Source organism: Argiope bruennichi, chromosome 1 (assembly GCF_947563725.1).
Source record: "Argiope bruennichi chromosome 1, qqArgBrue1.1, whole genome shotgun sequence".
Taxonomy (NCBI): Eukaryota; Metazoa; Arthropoda; class Arachnida; order Araneae; family Araneidae; genus Argiope; species Argiope bruennichi.
In genome coordinates this window covers 64311839-64333577 of record NC_079151.1, presented here as the reverse complement: position 1 = coordinate 64333577, position 21739 = coordinate 64311839, and the positions used below count along the sequence as shown (strand labels likewise).

Sequence of the window (21739 nt, the reverse complement as noted above, 5' to 3'; positions counted from 1 at the left end):
ATTACATCAGCCCACTTTTGACCAAGAGAAATGTATTTTTTGGCAAAGTAAACTCTACTTTTCTTATGATGATTTGTAAGAGGGGGGCGTGACACTAATTTCCCATAAGAAACTTGAGGATGTTTACTCAAACATTTTGAACAGTCCTTGTTGAGCATGGTAAACTCAAATTTTGTCTAACTTCATTTGTGGTTTCTCTTTTCTCGCAAGTTCTTCTTACAATCATTCTTTTTTGTCGACGAGTGAGAATTTCTGGTCTCCCAGTTCGCTTTTTCATACCATTTTCCCAGGATTTCTTAGAAAATTATAAACCACCGTTTTAGATCTCTTGATTCTTTTTGAAATTTCCCATCCACTTAATCCACATTCTCGAAAAGCAACAATTTTTCCTTTTTCAGAGTCAGAAAGTTGAGCTCCTTTGTGCATCGTTTAAAAATCACACTGAAAGTCAACGAGTGGGAAATTCTTTTCGCAAATGAATCTTTTAACTCGGAATTGTCATTTTATGCTTTCAAATATGCAAATTTTTAAATAATTACTGGAGCAAAAGCAATGTCCTTATACTTTTTTCCGTTTTCATTTAGGTTTAAAAATCAAAATTTAAATTTTAGCAGATTTAAAATTGAAAATTTTAATTACTTTAGGCATAAAATATTTTAGTTTTACTTCTATTTTTGCTGCAAAAATTTGCATACGATTCTGTAAACAAGGCTTCTAGATTTGGACATTTTTCGCGTGTCCTTATAATTTTTTCGGGCACTGTAGAAAGTAATTAAATTATTACACTTTTTTTATATTATTTATTATTTTGAATTATAATCAACATTATAAGAAACATTAAAAGATACAGAGAGGAGCATTTTTACAGATTAAATATATAAAAAAAGGTCTTCTGCAAATGCCAGTGTTTTAAGTAAAAAAATAGATGCTTCTAGGTTAGCCAACTGTTTGGGAAAAATGGAAAATGATCTGGGAATTCCACAGGACTGGGAAAAATCAAGAAAATTATTTTGAAACTGGAATTAAAAAGATTTTGATAATAATTATCATATTCAGCAATTAGTTGATCTTTTTTTCATAAGTAGAATTGAACATCATTGGCAAACAGTGATAATCATTTATTGAAATCAGAAATGGAGGCCATCAACATTTCTGCACATAAGCCTAGTGGTGAGATATGCGTATTTAAATTTCCAAGGGGCTGGAATTTTCTTGTATAGAATCGTCAGCGCGTCTTAATTGCCTTCAACCCTGAAGTACACTTGGTTTATGTTGGATTCTGCTTCTGCTGACTGATTTTGTAGCAACTCTGTTCATTACTTATGTTCTATGATATACGCTTTATCTTGTGTTAAAAAAATAACTAATTGCGATTTCTTGCATAATTTATATTACTATGATAATCCCATAATATTATAATTTGTTGATATATGTAGATGGAATCATGATTGAGACTTAGATTAACATTTATGCTTTTATTCAAAATAATTTTAGAAACAAAGTTGATTATATTGGTTTTTGGATTTGCAGTGGAGAAGAAAGAAAAGAAAATTAATCACCTTTATTTATTATCACCATTACAATTAATTCATTGCTTAGATGATAATTTCACTTAATTTACCCCTCCCCCCCCCAGAACATCAAGTTGCAAAATATATAATAGTGGCATAATTAATGAAAATAGTTTTGATTGTGCATACTGTGGAAAATGCAGCATGACTAAAGCCCAGATCATAATAATACTATGATTTTCAACTTTAATAAGTCTATTATAGTTTTTTAAAAATTTAAAATCTTTTAATGTACAAAGTATACAAAGAAATAGTATTGTAATCTCAAAAATTTTGAGTTTTGATGAATCAAAATTCCCGAGTCCTAAAAAACAAAACTCATGATTTCCCTGAGTCTGAACAAATTTTTAGAATTAAATCGGTATGCCTCAAAAACATTTTGAACTGGATGGATGAAATTTAGCATGTGGTCCTTCTACTATTTCTATCAGATTTCACCTTTGTGAGTAAGTTTCGAGAGACCATTCTAGCTAGTTTCTTCTTCATATGTCAAGTCAGATATACTATGAGTTGTGAAATGAATCTTGTTGATAGTATCCAAAGTTATTGTAAAATATTATCCAGTTTTTCTATCTAGGACTAATTTATTATAAATATGTTTGATACTTTTATTAATTTGTTTTTCTATTTCTCAGTGAACTTTTTATTGAATTATGAAGTGTTGGGCATACTGCTTATATTTTTTTTAACATTTTATTTTGTTTTTCAGAAAATTTGGGAAATAATGCAAATTATGTGTTAAATTATGGGCTTTTCAAAATAGTGTATGAACGTTGTTGTTAATGTTTTCTTCCTTAAGCAATTTTTTTTTTTTTAATTCTACGTAACTCTTTAAAAAGCTTCTTACATTAAGTAAAACTTGTCTTAATAAAATAATACTAATTGTAATAAATTAAAATTTGCTATTTGATATATTAACAAAATATATTAAATATATATTTATTCAATATTTGTCATTTTCTCAAAATGATATAAAAAAGACATATTAACATTTTACTTATATGATTTGACACGTTAGTCATTTCAGAAACCCAAGTCTATCATTTTTTATTAGCATGCTTTCATATTTCTTTTCAAACCTTTCTTTTGTTTCATCGAATGCATTTTGTGCCCCTTCTCCCACCTTTGTCATTTTGACCCACTCTGTTTTAGTTCAAAACATTTATTTATTCTTAGTTTGACTAATTCATTTTTGTGGTTTACCCTACTCTTTTTAATTCCATTCATAATCAAAATTTATTGTACTGTTAAATAGAATGCAAATATCTTCTCTTCCATCTTTCATGTCATCCCTGTGTGATTAAAATCAATGCCTTCTGGCTTATGGACATTAGTCAGAAGTTTTCTGTATCTGAAAATAAGAGAGTAAATGAAACGATAAAAATGTACAGATTTTTAAGATGACAGATAAAAATTTTCATTCCATTGTTTAAAAATTTTTAATGGAAATAATTTATTTATATAATAAAGATCATTTAAGTGATAAGAATCAAATTTCCACATTTCTTAATATAATATAAATTGGATAATCATTCTCCCTTCTGCAGATTATTATGTTTGGTGAGTTTAAAAGTTAATACAAGTTTATTGCCATTGAATAATTTCATTTATTTTCATCCTTTTCCTAGTTTAAAAGTGCATACTATTATTGCCAGTATTTTCTTATAGCCTTTTTTTGTGTGTTAGTAAATGATAACTTTTCTGTTATCATTATATTGATAACTTTCCTGTTATTATATGGTATTATTTATGCAGTCTGTATTTGGTTGTTAATAAACAGTACAAATAGAGAAGACTACTCTAAACGAAAATAAATTATTTCATTCTTATGTACTATGCCATTATGCCAGTTTTGTATTGCATTTTTCATTAATAAATTAGGAAAATAAGTTCTGAGAAAAGCCTGTCTGAATGAGCACTTATATTCTAGTATATTATATATGTTTAGTATATTTGCAAAATTGGGTAAAATATTAAAAAAAAATTCTTCATTGATTTTTATAAGAAAGAATTGAATTACTATGTTAATACACAAGAAAAAAAAAGTTTCTGGAGGTTTTAGATACTTTTTAAAAAAAGCCAGGAATTTTTTAAAATAAAATCCGGAAATAACAGAGAAAAGCAAGGAAAAATCAAAAGCAGAAATGCTATCCACCTTGGCATTAGAAAATGGAATACAAACTTATATTGACACAATGACATAGCTGTTTGAATAACAACTTAAGAAGTATGTAGCATCTGATGGCAAGTTCTTTAAACATGTACTTCAAATACTCCAAAGCTTTATTGTTGATATTGTGCCCTGCTTGTAATTATATCTTTCTTGTTATGTACACTTTGTAGTTTGTTATTTATTGCAGTTGTGTTCAAAACGAATTTGTATTTTTATTAAATCTGTGTTGCACACTTTTATTTAGTGTATTTACTTCTAATACTTAATTCACTGGCATAGAGCTACTTTTTGCTGTTATCTTTTGTGCTTGCAGCCCCATTTTCTAATGTAAAATGGCTTGTTTCTGTCCACTTGAGCTATATTTAACATTTGTCTGTTAGAATCACCCTATATAACTTTTCTAAGTTTCTTCTATCAAGCAGTTTTAATGTTCGAAACATGAAAAATTGTTAAATTTGGTTTTTGTAACATAAAATAACAGGAAAAGCAGAACAAGGTTATTTCTTGAAAATAAAGAAAAATTCAGCGAATTGAATGTTTTAGATATTTTACAAAATGTGACTTTTTTTAAAAATAACAATCAATTTAAAAATACAAGTTTTAGCAAAAATTCATTTACAAAAAGAGGATATACTTATATGTTGCATTTTAATTTGATAAATTTCTTCAGTAAAATTGTGTGTAAGAAAATGAGAGAAATTGCTTGCTTTTTAATTGGAAGAAGCAATTAAACTTACTTTGTTAGTATCATACAAATAATTAAAATATTTACTCTAAAGTATTTTTTAACATTCTTTTTAATAATCTTTATTGAGTAAAAGGTTTGGAAACATTATTTATATATGATGGTATGAAATTTAAATTGTATTTATTTGTATGATTGAAAGGGTCTGATCTTGATCTTAAATCTTGATTGTGGGAAGTCCGATCAATTAATTGCAAGGTACTATAATGTTTGATGTTTTGCATCTCATAATTCATATGTTTTTGATTGCTTAGTTGTCTTTCTTTTACAGTATGCGATCGCTTACAAATGGACTCCTAGAAATTATTCAACAGAAAAGACAAGAAAAGACTAAATTACTTGAGGCCAAAATTAATGCAATTGCAAGTAAGTTTCAAAATTATGTTCACAAGATAATTTTGTTTGATTGAAAAGATATCAATCAGTTACAAGACTTGAAAATGTCTGTTTCAGAAAAATTTAGCAGATAATTCTCTCGACTACAAAATACAAAGAAACATTTAACAATTTATTTCTGGAATCACTGTGTCATTTGTCAGAAAATAAATTGAGTTTTGATTTAAAAAAAAAAAAAAAACTAAAATCTATTTTAAAAATAATCTCTTATAAATATATACATATAAAAAAAAGGCTTGAAATCATGCTTTTGCATGTCCAAAACATTGAATATCTGTATAAATAGATTCATTAGCAGAAAGAAGATGCTTACATTACAAGAATGGGGTGATTGTGATCTAGATAAATTTAGATTATTGAATATTTGATCCCAAATCCAGAATTTCTAGATTTATTAAATATAAAAATCTTTCTCAAATTTTTACAATGATGATATCTGGCTGACTTTAATTGAAATATTGATGTTTAGATTGATTGCAGAAAATGTCTTGATTGACTTAGAGAGCAGGTAGTGTAAAATTAATTATCACATCATTAATAAAAGTATATACAATTTTTTTGCTCCAAAAGTATTTCTGGATAAATTATTGAAAAATATTTCAGATCATTTTCAGTAAATACATAATTGTCTTTCCAAATTCTTTAGATTTCATGAATATCCTTTGCAATTACATATCTCCAATATTTTTTAATAAACATCTGATCTAATATTTGAAGAAAGAGTAAAGTGATACTATTTAAATGAAAATTCTTTCTGATCACATTGAACTTTTTACTGTTATATGTTATAAAAATGTGTTTTAAAGTATCAGTTACTGAATTTTAATTCTCCCCTGCCTTTGTATCAAAAAAAAAAAAAAAAAAAAAAGCAAGTTGAAATGTTCAGTCATTATTGTTTTGTTAATGTTGCAGAGTCTAAAAAGGTAAGTTACTTCAGAAATTGTAAGTTCCTTTTTTGTTTTGTGGAATAAATTCTTCCAGAATAATCCTGTATAAATATAAAAATATGTATTTCTTTAATATTCTTAGTGAAATTTATGTCAGACATTTACAGAATTATTCCGAATTATTAAAAAAAAAGCAAGTTGAAATGTTCAGTCATTATTGTTTTGTTAATGTTGCAGAGTCTAAAAAGGTAAGTTACTTCAGAAATTGTAAGTTCCTTTTTTGTTTTGTGGAATAAATTCTTCCAGAATAATCCTGTATACATATAAAAATATGTATTTCTTTAATATTCTTAGTGAAATTTATGTCAGACATTTACAGAATTATTCCGAATTATTAAAATTGACCTCTTGCTAAGAATAATGTGTTAACAAAGAACAGAAGTGATGAAATAATCAAATTTAGATATGATGTATGTCTACTAATCAATATATTTAGGAGTGATGCTCATATTCTCTATGTAATGTTTGATTCTAACCAAATCTCTGTGCAGATTGTCAATTCATTTATTTTAACATTCTGAAATAAGTTTGTGGTATTAAAATTAAAAAGGCATATCAAATTTAATTTACAAATGATTTGTTTGTAAAGTAGCAACTTGTTGAGGAATAAAAAGTCAATAATTGGAGAGGTATTTCAGTGATAACATATATATTTCCATTGAAAAAAAAAATGTACTTAAAAAAACAACAACAACAAAAAAATCTTTAAGTGTTAAATTGAATCAAGGAGACAACCTTTCCCCTTGTTCCTATTAGAATTGTAACTTTACAAAAAGTTAACAAAAGCCAGAAGTAAGTAATTATTCATAGTAATCATTCCCAATAGTCAGAATAATTGTTACAGTAATTGATTAATTTGAAACTAATTTTGGTGTTATTGCTTTTGTAATTTTTTTAAAAAAAATTCGATTTTTGAAAAAAAAAAACATTTTATTTAGCTGTCTTTTATTATTTGACGTCTACAAAATTTGGGTTTAAAAAAACCCCTTGAAATATTACATATTTATAATCTTTATTTTTGACACAAATATATAAACAATATTCATTTTATGGTATCGTGTTGTTTTTAAATATTTTTTTTCTGTAAATTGATAGTGGATACTTTAAAAAAAAAATTATTTATTATTTTAGTAAAATTAGACAATCTGATTTAAGCAACATAGTTATATTATTTAAAGTTATATTGTTATTCACGAGCTGAAATATTTAGTCTTAATATATTACGCAAATATATTAAGACTAAATATTTCAGACTAAGACTAAATAATAATTTGATTACACAAATTACAAAATAATAATAATTACAGAAAAAATGAAAATATCTACTTGTTTTATGGTTTTTATTTTTTTACACTTGAATTAATTTCATGGTTTTTAATTTTTATTTTAGGAAATCTTCTTGATTCCAGAAAATCAGCAGAGAGTATTGTCAAATTTTGTAAGGACTTAGAAAATAACCTTAATCTCCGTAGCATGATGTCACTGCTGCTAAATGGAAATATATCTTGTGCTGAAGCAGAAAGAAAAGTGGTGAGTTACAAGTTATTATTCACAGCAGAATTAAGATTGATATATTTTCTTTACTAGATATAGCCCCCTAAGTGGATAATTTATACAGTATTCATCTTCGAAGTAAGAAATTAATAATTTCAATTCACATCTATTAGCAGTCCTGGTAGCAAAAAAGGAAGAGATGGTTACCTCAACTTCTAAAGCTAGGTATTACATGTTTATGTATATTGTTAAAGATATTTCATTGGATTTTGCTTATTTTGATGTATTTATATATTGCCTACAAACTTATATTAGTCTCTTTGTTCTTATTTTTAGAAAATGTCTCATCAGTTATTCACTTGTGTTCTTTAATGTATATTCCAAAATTAGTATGTCTTAAAAATTTATAAAAAGAATAGAATAATTTATTCAATGCATTAAAAAATGTTTTGAAATGTTAAATGTTAACTACTGTTCATTCTCAGATATTTAAATAAATCCTTTCATTTTCATGTCCGTACCAGTAGGTTTTGATTTATCAAAATAAAGGTGATGAAACATACAAGAAGGAATCTTTACGTTTATTTAATTATACAGTAATCTCCTATTAACAGTGGAATTGGCAAGCATATAATGCATACATAAACATACAATGCAAAATTGAACAAACTATGTGAAAAATAAATACACAAATTTTAAATTAAAATAAAATAGTTTAATTTAAAATTTTAAATTTTGGTGAAAGAGGGAGCTAAAAATAGGGGAGAACCTGAAAGTGCATCTAGCAAGGAAAAAGTTAATGGCTGATTAAGAACTCCTGAAACGGGGCTCATTTACTCACTGTGTATCATCCCTCTGTGGATTATAGTCATTTAAAAGTGGCAGTTTCAAGTTACTGAAATAAGTAGTAGCTTCATATGCCTTTTTTTCAAAAAGTAGAATTTTTCTCTCATTGATTTCAAGTTATCTTACCACAAACTTAACTTGCAATCTTGTCATGTTTATCCAAATTTATAGTGTTTCATGAACATATATCACTTCAATCATAAGGAAAATATATCTGTCAATCTGTTGTAAGGCCTTTTGTTTTAATGAACTGCTTCAAATTAATTTATTAACATGCATTTAGTTTATATTCCCCTTTTTTTTAGTCTACTTGTTAAATCTGAATTGTAATTTTATTTTAAAACCCCAGTCACATGACAGGCTATGTAGTGTCATTAAAAGTTCTTATAAACTGCTTATTTTTTATGGTCATTATATAAGGACAAAAATGCTAAATTTTTATCCACGTTCTTATATTTTCCTTCTAATGAAAAAAGAAATCCTATTTTATCACACTAGATTTGCATGATTATAGACTGCATGTTCTTTGTGCTGTTGGATTTTTCAGCGTTAAATGAATCTCAAGAATCCTGAGGTCAGTGGGGAAGGTTTTATTTGAATTTATGGAAATACTGATAGAATGGGGAAAATCCTTTTCATTTACTTGACCCTTCTTTTGCTTGTTTAGACAGGAGGGAAAATCCTTTCTTTTTACAGATAATTTTATATGTTCAAATAAAACCATTAGTTCTCATTTTTAAACAGTGAATCAGTGTTTTTCTACATATGATTACTTGTTTGTATAGCATTTTTTAGTTATATTTCAAGCAGAATTTAGTCACTCACCATTCTTGAATTATTTAAATATCTTCAATGAATTTTTGTGCAAAAGTTTAGAACTTTTTAACTTTATGCGAGTAAATGTGTTTTTCATTCATTGAGGACTTCCAAATGTGAATACTAAAAAGGATTTAAGGCTCTCAAAAATGAAAGTAAAGCAAATAGTTTATGATTTTTCAAAGTTACTTGTTGGTCATTTGTTGCTCTAACTAAAGAATACCGGAAATAAATTAATGCCAATGAAATTCCTTTTTTACTTTTTTGTGTACAAACTATTCAAAGAGAAAAAAATATAACTGCCAAAAAACTCGAAATTAAATTTTTGTCCAATCTTTTGATTTTAATTTTGGAATTTTGTTTCTGTGAACAGAATAACACAAAAAAGCTTGGACCTGGATTTTCTTAACACCAAATATGCAGATTTGAAGCAAAATCGATTTCCATGATTTTTAAAAAAAATCTGTTTATCCGAGTACAAATGAACAAGATAGTTTCAAAGCACTGCATCAGTAAAATTCAGCACACACAGTTTTCACCCATATCAAAATTTTGAATCAAATTCATCATTGAATGTATCATCTGTCTGTCTTTGTATTCGTTTGCACATAAATACTGTAACAGAAAAACACAACAATTTAGAGAAATGAAATTTGGCAGGTAATTTTGTTTCTGAAATTGTAACTCTGTCACAAATTTTAGATCCAAATAGCCAATGAAAAAGTTCTGCGCATGCTCGTAGTTTTTTTTTTCTTTAATTATTACTTTAGTCTCTGAAAATAAAAATCTGTGTACATTTGGCTTCCACATTTCTTATTTTTTTATGCTAGGAGGAAGGTTAATAATATCTTTCTTAGGGATTATGCAATGAAATATTGGAAAGACATTGTTTTAAAGTTTTGAAAGAAACTTTCTCAGTTGAAATTATTTTTTTAATAAATTGCTAATGCCAATATAATTTTTCTAATAGTGCACAAGTGATAAAAAGAGTGCAAAGTAACAGAGAGAAAAAGTTATTGCAAATCTTACATTTTACAAAAGAAATATTTGATAAAATTATAGGATTTTCAAGCATGATTGTCAGTAGTTTATTTTTTTAAAAAACAACATCGAAATGCATAATGAATAACTCACCAACAAATTTTGCATTGGTAAAAAATTGTTTTGGCTGAGAACAAGTAAGTGGGGGGGGGGGGAAGGAAGAAAGAAATTTGTTCTGTATTGTACTTTTATCAAAAAAGATTAAAAAAAAAAAGAATTCTTCTGGAATTTTCAGATTTCTCGGTCAAATCATCTTTACTTGATTTCAATAATTTTAATATCTGGAAAATGAGATTGGATTAGCTATTTTTATCCTTTATTTGATAACAATAAATTTTCGAAAACTCTTTGAAGAGTTATGAAAATTTTCATTCTTTCTTGTGAACAAGCATCTACTGAAAGAGGATTCATCATTAATACAAATATTGAAAAGGGAAATTTGAATAAAGAAATCTCAGGTTTTATAACATGTGGTGTAGGACTGCATAAAGCAATCTAATAGAATCCACTCATTAAATATTAAGAAAGGAAACTGAAAATTTTAGAAACCTCAACCCATTTAAAATATTGCTTATTTTTATGGAAACAGATGGCAACAAAAATAATTGTCAATGGCATAGAATTAGTATCTGATTTCTTAATCTCTTTATGGGGTAAAAAAATAAAAATAATATATGAATATAAATTTAATGAGCTTGTTTGGCAAGCTGAAAACTCTTCACTACTAATAGAATAATATAATGAGTAAAAAAAATTATTTGTGAGAAAATAGAATGAATTGAAAGAGTTTAGAAAAATCTCTGAAAGGAAAACAGCCTTTTATTTACATATTTAATATAGTTAATATGGTTTTATATTCGAGATTTGTATAACTTAAGTCCTTAAACTTTTTTTCTGTGTAATTTGGATGTTATTAAAGTAGCAGTATTTCTTTTTTTTCTTTTACTACTAACTGTAGTATAATGAAATAATTTTAAGATATGCAATAAAAGTCTTTTAATAAGTTTTTTCAAGCAAAACTTACATTTTAAAAAAAGCAATTTTAAATAACTTTTTTTCATTGTTGATAAAAAGTATTCGGTTATTCCAGGTAGTATTCTGTGTTTATATTTGTATAACATTGGATAATTACTTTTTTAATACCCAACTTAATATATTTCTTGAAACTCATTGTTCTGTTAGAGAGAAAAACTACTTTATGATTGTTTCTTCTTTTTTCTCTAAAAGTGCTTAAAAAGTAAAGTTCTTATTTTCATATAGTAAAATTAGTCTCTACACCCTACTTGATATAGACTCTTCGCTGTATTCTGTCCTATATTAAAAAACATTGATACAGTTCCCCAACCATAACTGTTTTGCCAATCTTGATGTATAATTAGATTTTCTTTGTTTAATATAAAGGCTCTTGACTTCTAGGTACCTTATTAATGTCCATCTACATCTCACTCTATCCACAAAAAACAAAACAAAACTAAAACAAAAAATGTTTTTTGCTGTATATTCTCTAGGGAAAACACTGCAGCAGAGTTTGCCATTGTAATTTTTTTTTCTTTAAATGCTCATGATTTTTGAGTACATAATTAATGTCATCCATATTTCATCTTCATTTCTAGATATACTATCCTGGAAACTCGATGACTTGCCAGATTACATCAGTTTGACAATTTCACTACTTTTAAGCATAACTAATCTTTCAGAATTCTCTATCATTATTTTACTAATAAATTTAAAAACAATACTTTTATTTTAATATATACTTTTCTTATACTTTTATTGTGATAGTGTATGGTAGTTTATCAGAATTCAGTAATATAACTAAATTATTAATTCTGGCTAATTTTAATGACCATATTAATGGTATTTATATAATCTTCTTGAACAGTTTAGATGAAATGCATGTTATCAAAGCAAAAGAATACTATTTTAATTGCATAAAATAATGATATGCACATTTTGATAACCTAACTATATTTTTAAATTGATCCTATTGATTGGGGAGGGAAAAAATCTGTCTTAAAGCTCTGGTTTCTGTTTTATTTTGTAATGTGTCTTGAAAATTGAGTTTGAGGTGAGAGATGAGAAATTATTAGGAATCCAGAGCTTTCATGTGAAATAAAAATTGGTGATATTGCTTAGTAGATATTTTATTTAATGGTTGTGATTGAGAAACTCTCAAGGTTTGCCTTCATAGGGAAAGTACTGAGAAGTTATGTTTCTGAAATTTTGGTTTTGGAAATGAATAATGGTAAGAGTAGGTAATAATTGTTGACATATTTTAAATATATGAAGAAAAAAAAATGTCAATCAATACAATGGTTGTGGCTGGATGGCAAATTCTTTGATTGTATAAAATATCTTACATATGTAGATGTTGGATGCACAGCTCATCCTGAAAGGTGGATAGTACAGATTTAAGAAATATTTTTGGAATTTATTAAAATTTTTATGTTTATTACTTGAAGATAACATTTTTTTAATATTATTTCTGTGCCATTCATGCAATATAGATGCTATGCATATGTGTAAATAATTCTATTTTATTTTCAGAAAGAGATTTTGAGATTTTTAGGTGAACCTGCTCTGTCAAATGTTTATTATACTTCCATCAAGCAACTCTTAGAACGTATTGTTCCTGTACTGTTGGATAAAACAAGTCTCAAGTACCTAGTATTCATTGCCAGAGACTCAATTCTTGGTGATGGAGTTATTGAGGCTGAATTGAACCTTGAAAATTCGGGTCAAAAAGCCTTAGAACTTATAAATGTAAGCAATTAAAATATATTTAAATTTGAATCTATTTACTGTCTTGTGGATTATATCCTAAGCAGAAGTTTTAAAAAAATATGTGCTTCATGGCAAAATAGTTTTAAAACAAACAATAAATAAATTGAAGCTTGCAGTTTTTAAATATATATTATATTTAAACAAACATATAATTCAAATTAAATTAAACTTTATTTCGTTGCATAAACTAATTTCAGTCAATTTTTGGTGAATGAAAACATTAGATACTGGAGTGCACTTATCAAGAAAACCCTTTGATCAAATAGTGAGCCTTAGAAGGGATTCATCAACTGCTTAAAATATCATTTTAGGTATTACAGTATGACATTCAATTTAGCCTTATAATTCATTGTTTAGAAAGTAATATGGAACTACAAGTTACTTGAACAGCCACTGAAATTGACGGAAGGAAGGCTTCTTTTTAGCAATATTTTATATTTGTGAAGAATACTATAAAAATATATGAACGCATGTCCAGAAATTTTACTGTTTTAAAAACTGCATCTTGTTTAAATCCACATTTATTGAAGAACCTTGTTTCTTCCATTCATTAAAACTATGTAGTATTGTTATTCCATTATAACTCACACATGAGTGCTGTATGTGTATTTTCACTTTTGTATATATATTTATTTTCCATATACATACATGGAATTTTTTTTTTTCCATATTTGAGTGGCAACTCTAATTTTGTTTTGATTCATTGTGTACATAGATTCTCCTAATGCATGTGGTCCTGTATAGACTTACATTTTGTTGATAAAATTTGATATATTAACTTTTGTTTTATTATAAACTAGCCGCCTTTGGCGATCAGCCGGTTCGCCAATCTTAATGTTCACTTAAATTTTAATAATTAAATATTTTACGCAATTCCTACTTTAATAGATTTTTCATCAAAATATTTTAAAACTTCAAATTTTGATAGTCATATTGTATCTCTCTAATTTTCTGTTAGCTCCCGTAGAATTTATACTTTAAATTAAAGTGGAAAGGATTAATCTGCAATTAATATAATAATATTTATTACTGAAACAAAGTATTTTTTTGTAATATGATTACTGAAAACAGTCACTGAGCGTTTAAACTTTATGGGCACTAAAGAATATCTTTCTTGATTTATGTAATATTTTAAGAATTTGTCAACAAAATTTTCTCATATTCATCATGACCAGATCGATTAATTAACAATGTTTAATTTTAAATGCATCAAACACTAAGAAAATAAAACGAATCGTTTAAAATAAACGGTTGAAAACGGGTTTTAAAAAAACTACTTAAAAAACAATGTACTTAAAACTATAAGCATATACAAAAAATATATAACTAACATAAATACATTTTAATTACAAAAGCATACAACAAACCTAAAAATAATTTAAATCCAGTCCGCATCCGTTGATAATAATTGTCAACACAATGCAGAATTCAGAACACAATGCGCATGCGTGAATTTTCAACGTCAGTTACGGTAACGCAAATGTGCGAGTTTTTCTACGCCAGTTGGGGTAACGCTATGCAGATTAGAAATTTTTAATTTCCTTTATTCTCTTTTATTTTAATTCAAAAGTATTTCAGAATGAATCTGAAAGATCGATTAATTAACAATGTTTGATTTTAAATGCATCAAACATTAAGAAAATAAACGGAATCGTTTGAAATAATCAGCCGAAAAATCTTAAGCCTAGCCTCATTACTGTTGGGGAAAAAAAATGAACCTTTACTCATTTGGCGGTGTGGAAAATGAAAAGATTTGTTTGGCGGGAAAGTTAGTTTTTAATTAATAATTAAAATTCTAATTAAAAATTAAAAAAAAAAGGGGACTCCAGGTGCACATTTCCGACATCCAAGGTATACATGTACCAAATTTGGTAGCTGTAGGTCAAATGGTCTTTTCTGTAGAGTGCCAACACACACATATTGAGCTTTATATATATATATATATATATATATATATATATATATATATATATATATATATATATATATATATATATATATATATATATGTATATATATATATATATATATAGATATAGATAGATAGATAGATAGATAGATAGATAGATAGATAGATAGATAGATAGATTATAAATGCCAATAATATTTTTTTGAATGTGTTGCCATATGTGAATTTTATATGGGTTATTTTTCTTATAACTGTAAAATATATTGAATTTTCTTTTTTTGTATTCTATTTCCACTGAGTTTAAAATTCTTTTTAAGTTTTGATTATTTTATTTAAAGAAATTGCTTTGTTGCATATTTTGAGTTATTATTTTTTTAAATCTTAGTATTTCCTTTAAGAATTAATAAGGTAGGCTTTTATTGTTTTGTTTAAAAATTTTTGCCAACAGATTTGTTTTATATTTCAGGCTTTAGCTAACACCTATCCACATTACTTTATGGATGAACAACTATTTTCCACCCTTGTTGAGTTTCTACAGACAAATGATCCAATTACAGCTGAAGTTACATTAGAAACATTAAGTCACATTTCTAAGGGCCTAGAAAATATTTATCCTACAGTATACAGGTAATATTGAAATAAAATTAAATGTAGTATTACTAATGACAATTTAACTTATTTATAATTTTTTTTTCTTTTAGTAAAATGTTGCCTATTTTAAAGCATTTCATGGAATTTGGCACGCATAAACAAGCCAAATATGCTGTTTATGCTCTTCATAAAATGGTGAATGACAAAGAAAAAATTTTTTGGCCAATTATTCAGGTGCTTATTTCATTTGTCTCTATTTTAAAATCTTTTTTGTAGAATGTTTTGCTGTATTATTGAATTTTTACACACTTTTTTTTTCTTTGCAGACTTTAAAAAATCATTTTAGTGAGAAATCTCAGCATTTCAGAACTGCTTTGGTATCAGTTGGTCATATTGCACGCTTATGCCATGATATGTTTGCTTCTGAATTCAAGCAATTCGTGGCTCGTATAGTTATGAGAAAACTGCTCATGGGAATGTATGTAAGTAACTTTTAATCAGTAAGCAAAATGAAAAATAAATTTTATGCTTGTTTGAAGCTTTTTTAAAGGTTACACAAACATCTTTTAGGTATTATTTTTTTATCATTCTGCAGGGTTGCCAGTCAACCTGGAATCGTTCGGGAGATTTTGAAAAAAATCAGGAAATTTTTTTTATAAATCGCCGATTCTTATTGAACTTGATAATTTTTCATAAGTAGAATGAAATATCATTGGCAGCTAATATAAATCACGCATTTTCAGATAGTTTAAAACAGGGGCGATCTATGTTTCTGCCCATGCGTCAAGCTGCAGAAGATTTATATTTACATTTTTAAGGGCTCGAAGTTTGGAGTATGTGGTATCATCAGTCTTATATTTGAAAAATGTGTTCAATTCTGAAGAACCACTCTCATGCATTTATTTTACCACTCTCATGCATAACTTATAATGGATTCTGATTCATACACTTCAAAATTTCCATGCGAACGTAGTTGCGATCAATAACTAGTGTGTATATATAATATGGAGCTCTTTTTCCTTTCGATTGTCAAATTGATCATGTTATGTGTTGTGAAATTATAAATTTTGAGTATTAATATTCAGAACTATTTTAATTAGATGTGAAATATTGACCCTTTATTATAATTACAAAACAATTTAGTTTAAATTAGTATTTTACAGTAATTACTTTTTTCCACTTCTCTGAGATCTTTTTGTTGAATTATGAAATATTTTTACATTATTAATAATATTATCTTAAAACAATCTTTTTTACTTATTTTTAAACTTTATTAACACAGATCTCTTACTATTTTTCATATGGATGGACGTTATAAATGTAGGACTCAGGAATCACTACTATTTTAGAATCACGCACATTTAATTACATTTAGGACAGACAATTACATTAATATAAAGGAAATGAACATTAAACAGATTTCGTCGAATACGCCGCAGGATTAATTCACATGTTAATATCGCAGTCATTGCATGGCAATATTCGTCGATTTGTCAGCACATTCATCGTCTCACAGCTCTCGTCCAGACCTACATCGTGTCTTTCGCTTAGAGACCCGTCTGCTCTGTACTCCGTCTAACAAGCATCAACACCTGTTGGCCAGCAGATGGCACTCGTCATCAGGCGTTCGGCGATCCTGGCGTCTCTTTCGTCCCCGAAAGTTAAATCAAAGTAGAAAAATCTGAAAGAATAAAAAAATAATAATATAAAAAAAACAGTATCTGGATAAACCAATAAACATTTTTTTTTTCTTTTAGTTTGAAGACCATGCTTTCATGAAATAGCTATCTTAGTTTTATATAAGGTTTCAATTTCATCTTTGTTCATTCGCAGCTGAGTTTCATATTGCTTTCGTAATTCGCCTAATGTGTCAGCTAGCTTCTGCTCATAATTTTCAACCAGTTGACTATTCAACTCTGAGATTTCTGTTTCTTTCAAATGTCTTGTCTCGGTAATTTCTCTTTGATATACAGTTTCTTTAAAAGCCATTTCTTCTCTAGCACTTTGTAGCCTGTTTTCTAAGTCTACTCTAGTTAAAGTTTCATCATCCAGCTTTTCCTTTATTACAGCCAACTGCTTGGATAAGCACTAAGTGAAGAAACTTTCTTCTGAAGATCTTGATTTAAAATATCAGACGTTTTGGCTTTTTCTCAGCATTGGCTAATTCTTTTTCTTTTTTCAACAGTTTCAAGTGTACTTTGTCTGCTTCATTTTTCCACTTATCAGCCTCGAGCTGTAGTTTTGCTTTCTCTTTAGCGGTGATATCCAATACTTTCCGCACTTCAGATAGTTCCTTTTCATAGCAATTTTTAACATTCGTAATCTCCCTGGTAGTTGTTTCTTGAGTTGTACGGATAAGGGTTGTTAATCGTTGGTTCTCTTGTTCTAAATTTCAGACTGTGTCTATATAAGTGGCTAGTCTATCATTTAAATTTTGTAATTCGGCCTTTTCTTGAATCCTTGTGATATGTGTTGGACTTAAATTGGATCTACGACGATCTGAACTAGTGGAAACCCGAGTTAAAATATCTTTCAGTTTTTGAAAAGCTTCCTTTTGTTCAGATTCAATCTTGAATGCTATGTCTTTTCTTAGTAAATCACTAAGCGGTTTTGCGATTTTTGAATAGTGGGGTATAAATTTCCTGAAATAACTAATAAGTCCTAAAAAGCTTTGTACTTGTTTAACAGTTTGTGGTATAAACTGTAAACTATAGAATAATGAATAATAATAATAATAATGAATGTTTCTATTGAACACTTGTAGAATAATAAAAACATTTTTTTATTTTCTTATAATTATTCTAATTATAATTAATAATATCTTGTAGGATTATCCTCCTGGAGAAAATACATTGTGGTGTCCTTTTGAAGATTTACCATATGAAGCTAAACTTAAGGTATATAAAATACTTTTTTTCTTTATTTTTTCTCCATAATTTGTTTTCATAATGTAATTGTTGAAATCTTTTATTCTAGATTGAAGGAATGAAATTCATGGTCAATTGGCTGATAGGGCTTAAAGATATGGAAGCGGCTGCTCGTTCTACTTTTAAACTTCTGAATGCTGTGATATCAACTAAAGGAAATTTGATAGAAAATACCACTCTAGGGTTGGTTTTTATTTGCTTATTTTGAATGTATATAATGCTTATTTTATAAGTTGATATTAAATTTATAGACAGCATTATAGAATAAAATTAATTTTTAATTTTCTAGTAACCAAAAATATGGATTTTAAAATAATTTATTAAAATAGGTAAAAAGTCAGTTTTGTCACTGTATAGAGTTTACTATAGAGATGCACTGTTATCTTTCCAATCACTGGAAAATTAGTTTTGTGTCTACATTAGTTTTTGTGTCTTAAGAAAAAGTAAAAATTCACAAAGAACACATACACGCAGGTAAACATATACAGATGGGCACAAATGAACATAGGGAATGTTGTGGGCTGGCAGTGTCCAGGCAGTTCTATTGCAGACAGCCTTGCGGTTTCTCACAAAGTTAGTTCTAATGGTGCACAAATTTGAAATTTTAATGTTAAAAATTTTTTATTTAATGTTCTGTGTTATTTAATTTTTTTTTCTTACGTATTTCCCCTAGTATGGTTTCTAATTATTATAGAAAAAAATTGTTGCTTAATTTTGAAAGGAAAAGTTCTTAAAAGTGCTTAATTTTTCCAAGAAGCCTAAAGAAAAAAAATTATTATTTTTCCTCCCATAGATGTTGAGTACAATAAATTGGAAGCATAGTTGTAAATCTTTGTTTATCAGATGTATCAAGGGAGAAAACCAAAAAGGGGGGGGGGCAGAATTTGGTGGCGGGATTCAAGAGTTTCAACGCATGTTAAAATGACATGTAATGGACTTCTTTTCTTTCTTCAACAATGGGCATCAGCTTATATTGAAATATTGCAATGATTATTCAGAAGAGATGAAAAATGAATGAAATGTGCCAAATTTGTTGCAACTAGAACTTTTTTCACCTTTAGTATATTAGCAAATAATTTATTTTAGTTATGTCTGGTAACTTTGTTTACCCCTTTATGTGTTCTTTAAAAATATGTAGATTAGTTCTTATTGATGAAAAATAAGAATAAAGTAAAATATATTTGATGTGTAAAAGAAACAGATGCATCAAGCTTGGGAGATATTATTATGAAAACACAAATGAACGATAAATATGATATTTAAATGCGTTTATTCCAATTATCATGAAGTCACATTACACATTGGATCATCATTCTTATTATAACTTTGATTTGGGGTGATATCTTGAATGACCTACAAAAGAGATTTGATTATATGATATTGAATTGATATTTATTAGTGATTACATTATCAATTGTGTAAAATCCAGTGCGATGAAATTTTAATTCAGAGCCATAAGGTTTCAGTAATAGTGATTTCTTTTGTGGTGATAGGGTTCAATAATAATTTTTTTTTTTTTTTTTTTTGCAAATGTCACAATAGTTAAAAATTATTCTCCATTGGAAATCAATATTATGGACTGTCCTTGAATGCATTCTGTATACTGTTATTTATAATACATTTTCTATTATACATACCATAAATTAGGATATAGGAATATGAGTTAATCAAGCAGCGGGAAATAGTAAATGGAAAAAGATGTATAGACATTCCGAGAAAATGCAGTACATTTCTCAAAAAGAAAGGAATAAAAAATTAACTTAATTTTGCATTAGCTGTGGATAAGCTTATATATATTGTTACAAATCTGTAATTTTGCCACCCGGCACGAATAATCATCGTGGGAAAACCCTTTAAAAACGTTGCAAGATCTGTCCTGTGTGTGCTGGGCTTGGCGACGAAGTTGGCAAGTTTTTCGACAAAATGGATTATACTGAAAAGTTTGAGAAGTTTCAAGATCCATCCAGTAGGAACCAAGATACACTCAGATACGCCCTGATTGGTCTGGAAGATTCTAGTCCCGCCTCCCGGAACTATAAAAGACGGGCACTCTGAAGCTGCAGGGAAGTCCTGTGTATCGTCAGAAGTCGTGTGTAAGAGTAGTCGGAGTCGCCAACAATTAAAAGATTTGAGAGGATTAGACAGCAAGCAAGCTGCGGAATTAGCGATTAAGTGCGCTGCATTATTACAATTGATTAGCTGTATTTGTAGTAGAAAAATTTTGTAACAATATATATTATATATTCCCAATATAACAATTCCACTCAAAATAAATTCAAATGTATGGCATTTTTTCCAAATACATCTGCACTTTTGAAGAATTACTTTTTTTATGTGAAATATTTTTAGTTGGTCTGAATAAAATGTATAGTATTATATACTTGCTCTTTGGAGTTAAAGAAGAAAAGTGACTTACAAAAAGAAATTCTGGTGTGGAAGTAAAAATTAAAGAACTGTTACAAGGGGCTAGTAAAACAAAGGATTTTTCACTCTTAGCATAGTGCAACAACAGTGGGAAAAAAATGATTGGGTGAAATTAACTTTTACGAGATATAGAATCTGAAATTGCCAATGAGAAATTTTTTAAAACTTTAATTTTAAAGTCAGCTGTAATACTAGTGTTTCTCTACCCCTTTCTTGTTTCTGCTTATTATATCTGTTCAGTTTTTTATAAAAATAAAGGCAATTAGTTTATTCAATTAAATTTATCAATATCAGATAATTCTATTGGTTTTGTCATTTTAATTTTAAAATTTTAATTAAAACTTTAAAAATTAGAAAATACAGATACTTTTTATAAGTCAGTTATATTAAAAAGTATACATATAAGGACAAAGAATATTTAATTATATATTTCCTGTTTTTTTTAAAAATTATGAACTTAAATTTAAAATTATAGTTGTAAAAATCTGTCATTATCTGGTATTAAGCTTTCTGAATTAATTTGTAATTGCTAACTGATTAATTATGGCTGTTAGAAATTAACATAGACATTTGTGTCAGGAAATGGTAGAAGACTCCTTCCCCATATCTTGTGAAAATAATTTTTTTGCTCCTCCCCCCTCCCCAATATGTATTCAATTTACCAATTATTTAAATCTCTAGTAAATAAAAATTAACCAAATTTAAATCTACAATATTGATTTTATTGTTTGCTCATAACTCAAACTTTAAGAAATTTCTTTGTATTAATTATTACTTAAGATCATTTTGCTAATAAGGATGAGGCTCAATACAACCTCTAAACAAAGTTATAACCATTTTTCTAGAATTTGCCATATTACATTAGAATATTTCGATTAAAATATGAATAATTGTTTCTTGTCAAAGATTAAAAGTTTTAAAATATATATTTAAAATTTTCAAAAATGTTTTTTTAATTTTTCTACAAAAACTGTAATTTAATTATAAAACAGAAAAAAATCCTATATTTAAAAAATGAATGAATTTATGTACCCACACATGTTCAAATGTGCTTAATATTTACACCTATTTCTTA

General features: G+C 27.3%; 1 protein-coding gene across 3 annotated transcripts in view; it reads left to right on the top strand.

The window, feature by feature from the left end:
- LOC129983861 (sister chromatid cohesion protein PDS5 homolog A-A-like) overlaps positions 1 to 21739 on the top strand; it is a 91900-nt gene that overhangs the window by 31549 nt on the left and 38612 nt on the right. For all 3 annotated transcript variants that reach the window (XM_056093638.1, XM_056093707.1, XM_056093568.1), the window contains exons 15-22: positions 4761 to 4855; positions 7223 to 7362; positions 12577 to 12792; positions 15189 to 15349; positions 15424 to 15547; positions 15640 to 15795; positions 18142 to 18210; positions 18290 to 18423. In XM_056093638.1, the coding sequence (XP_055949613.1) occupies positions 4761 to 4855; positions 7223 to 7362; positions 12577 to 12792; positions 15189 to 15349; positions 15424 to 15547; positions 15640 to 15795; positions 18142 to 18210; positions 18290 to 18423 (1095 nt within the window). The remainder of the gene's footprint in view (positions 1 to 4760; positions 4856 to 7222; positions 7363 to 12576; positions 12793 to 15188; positions 15350 to 15423; positions 15548 to 15639; positions 15796 to 18141; positions 18211 to 18289; positions 18424 to 21739) is intronic.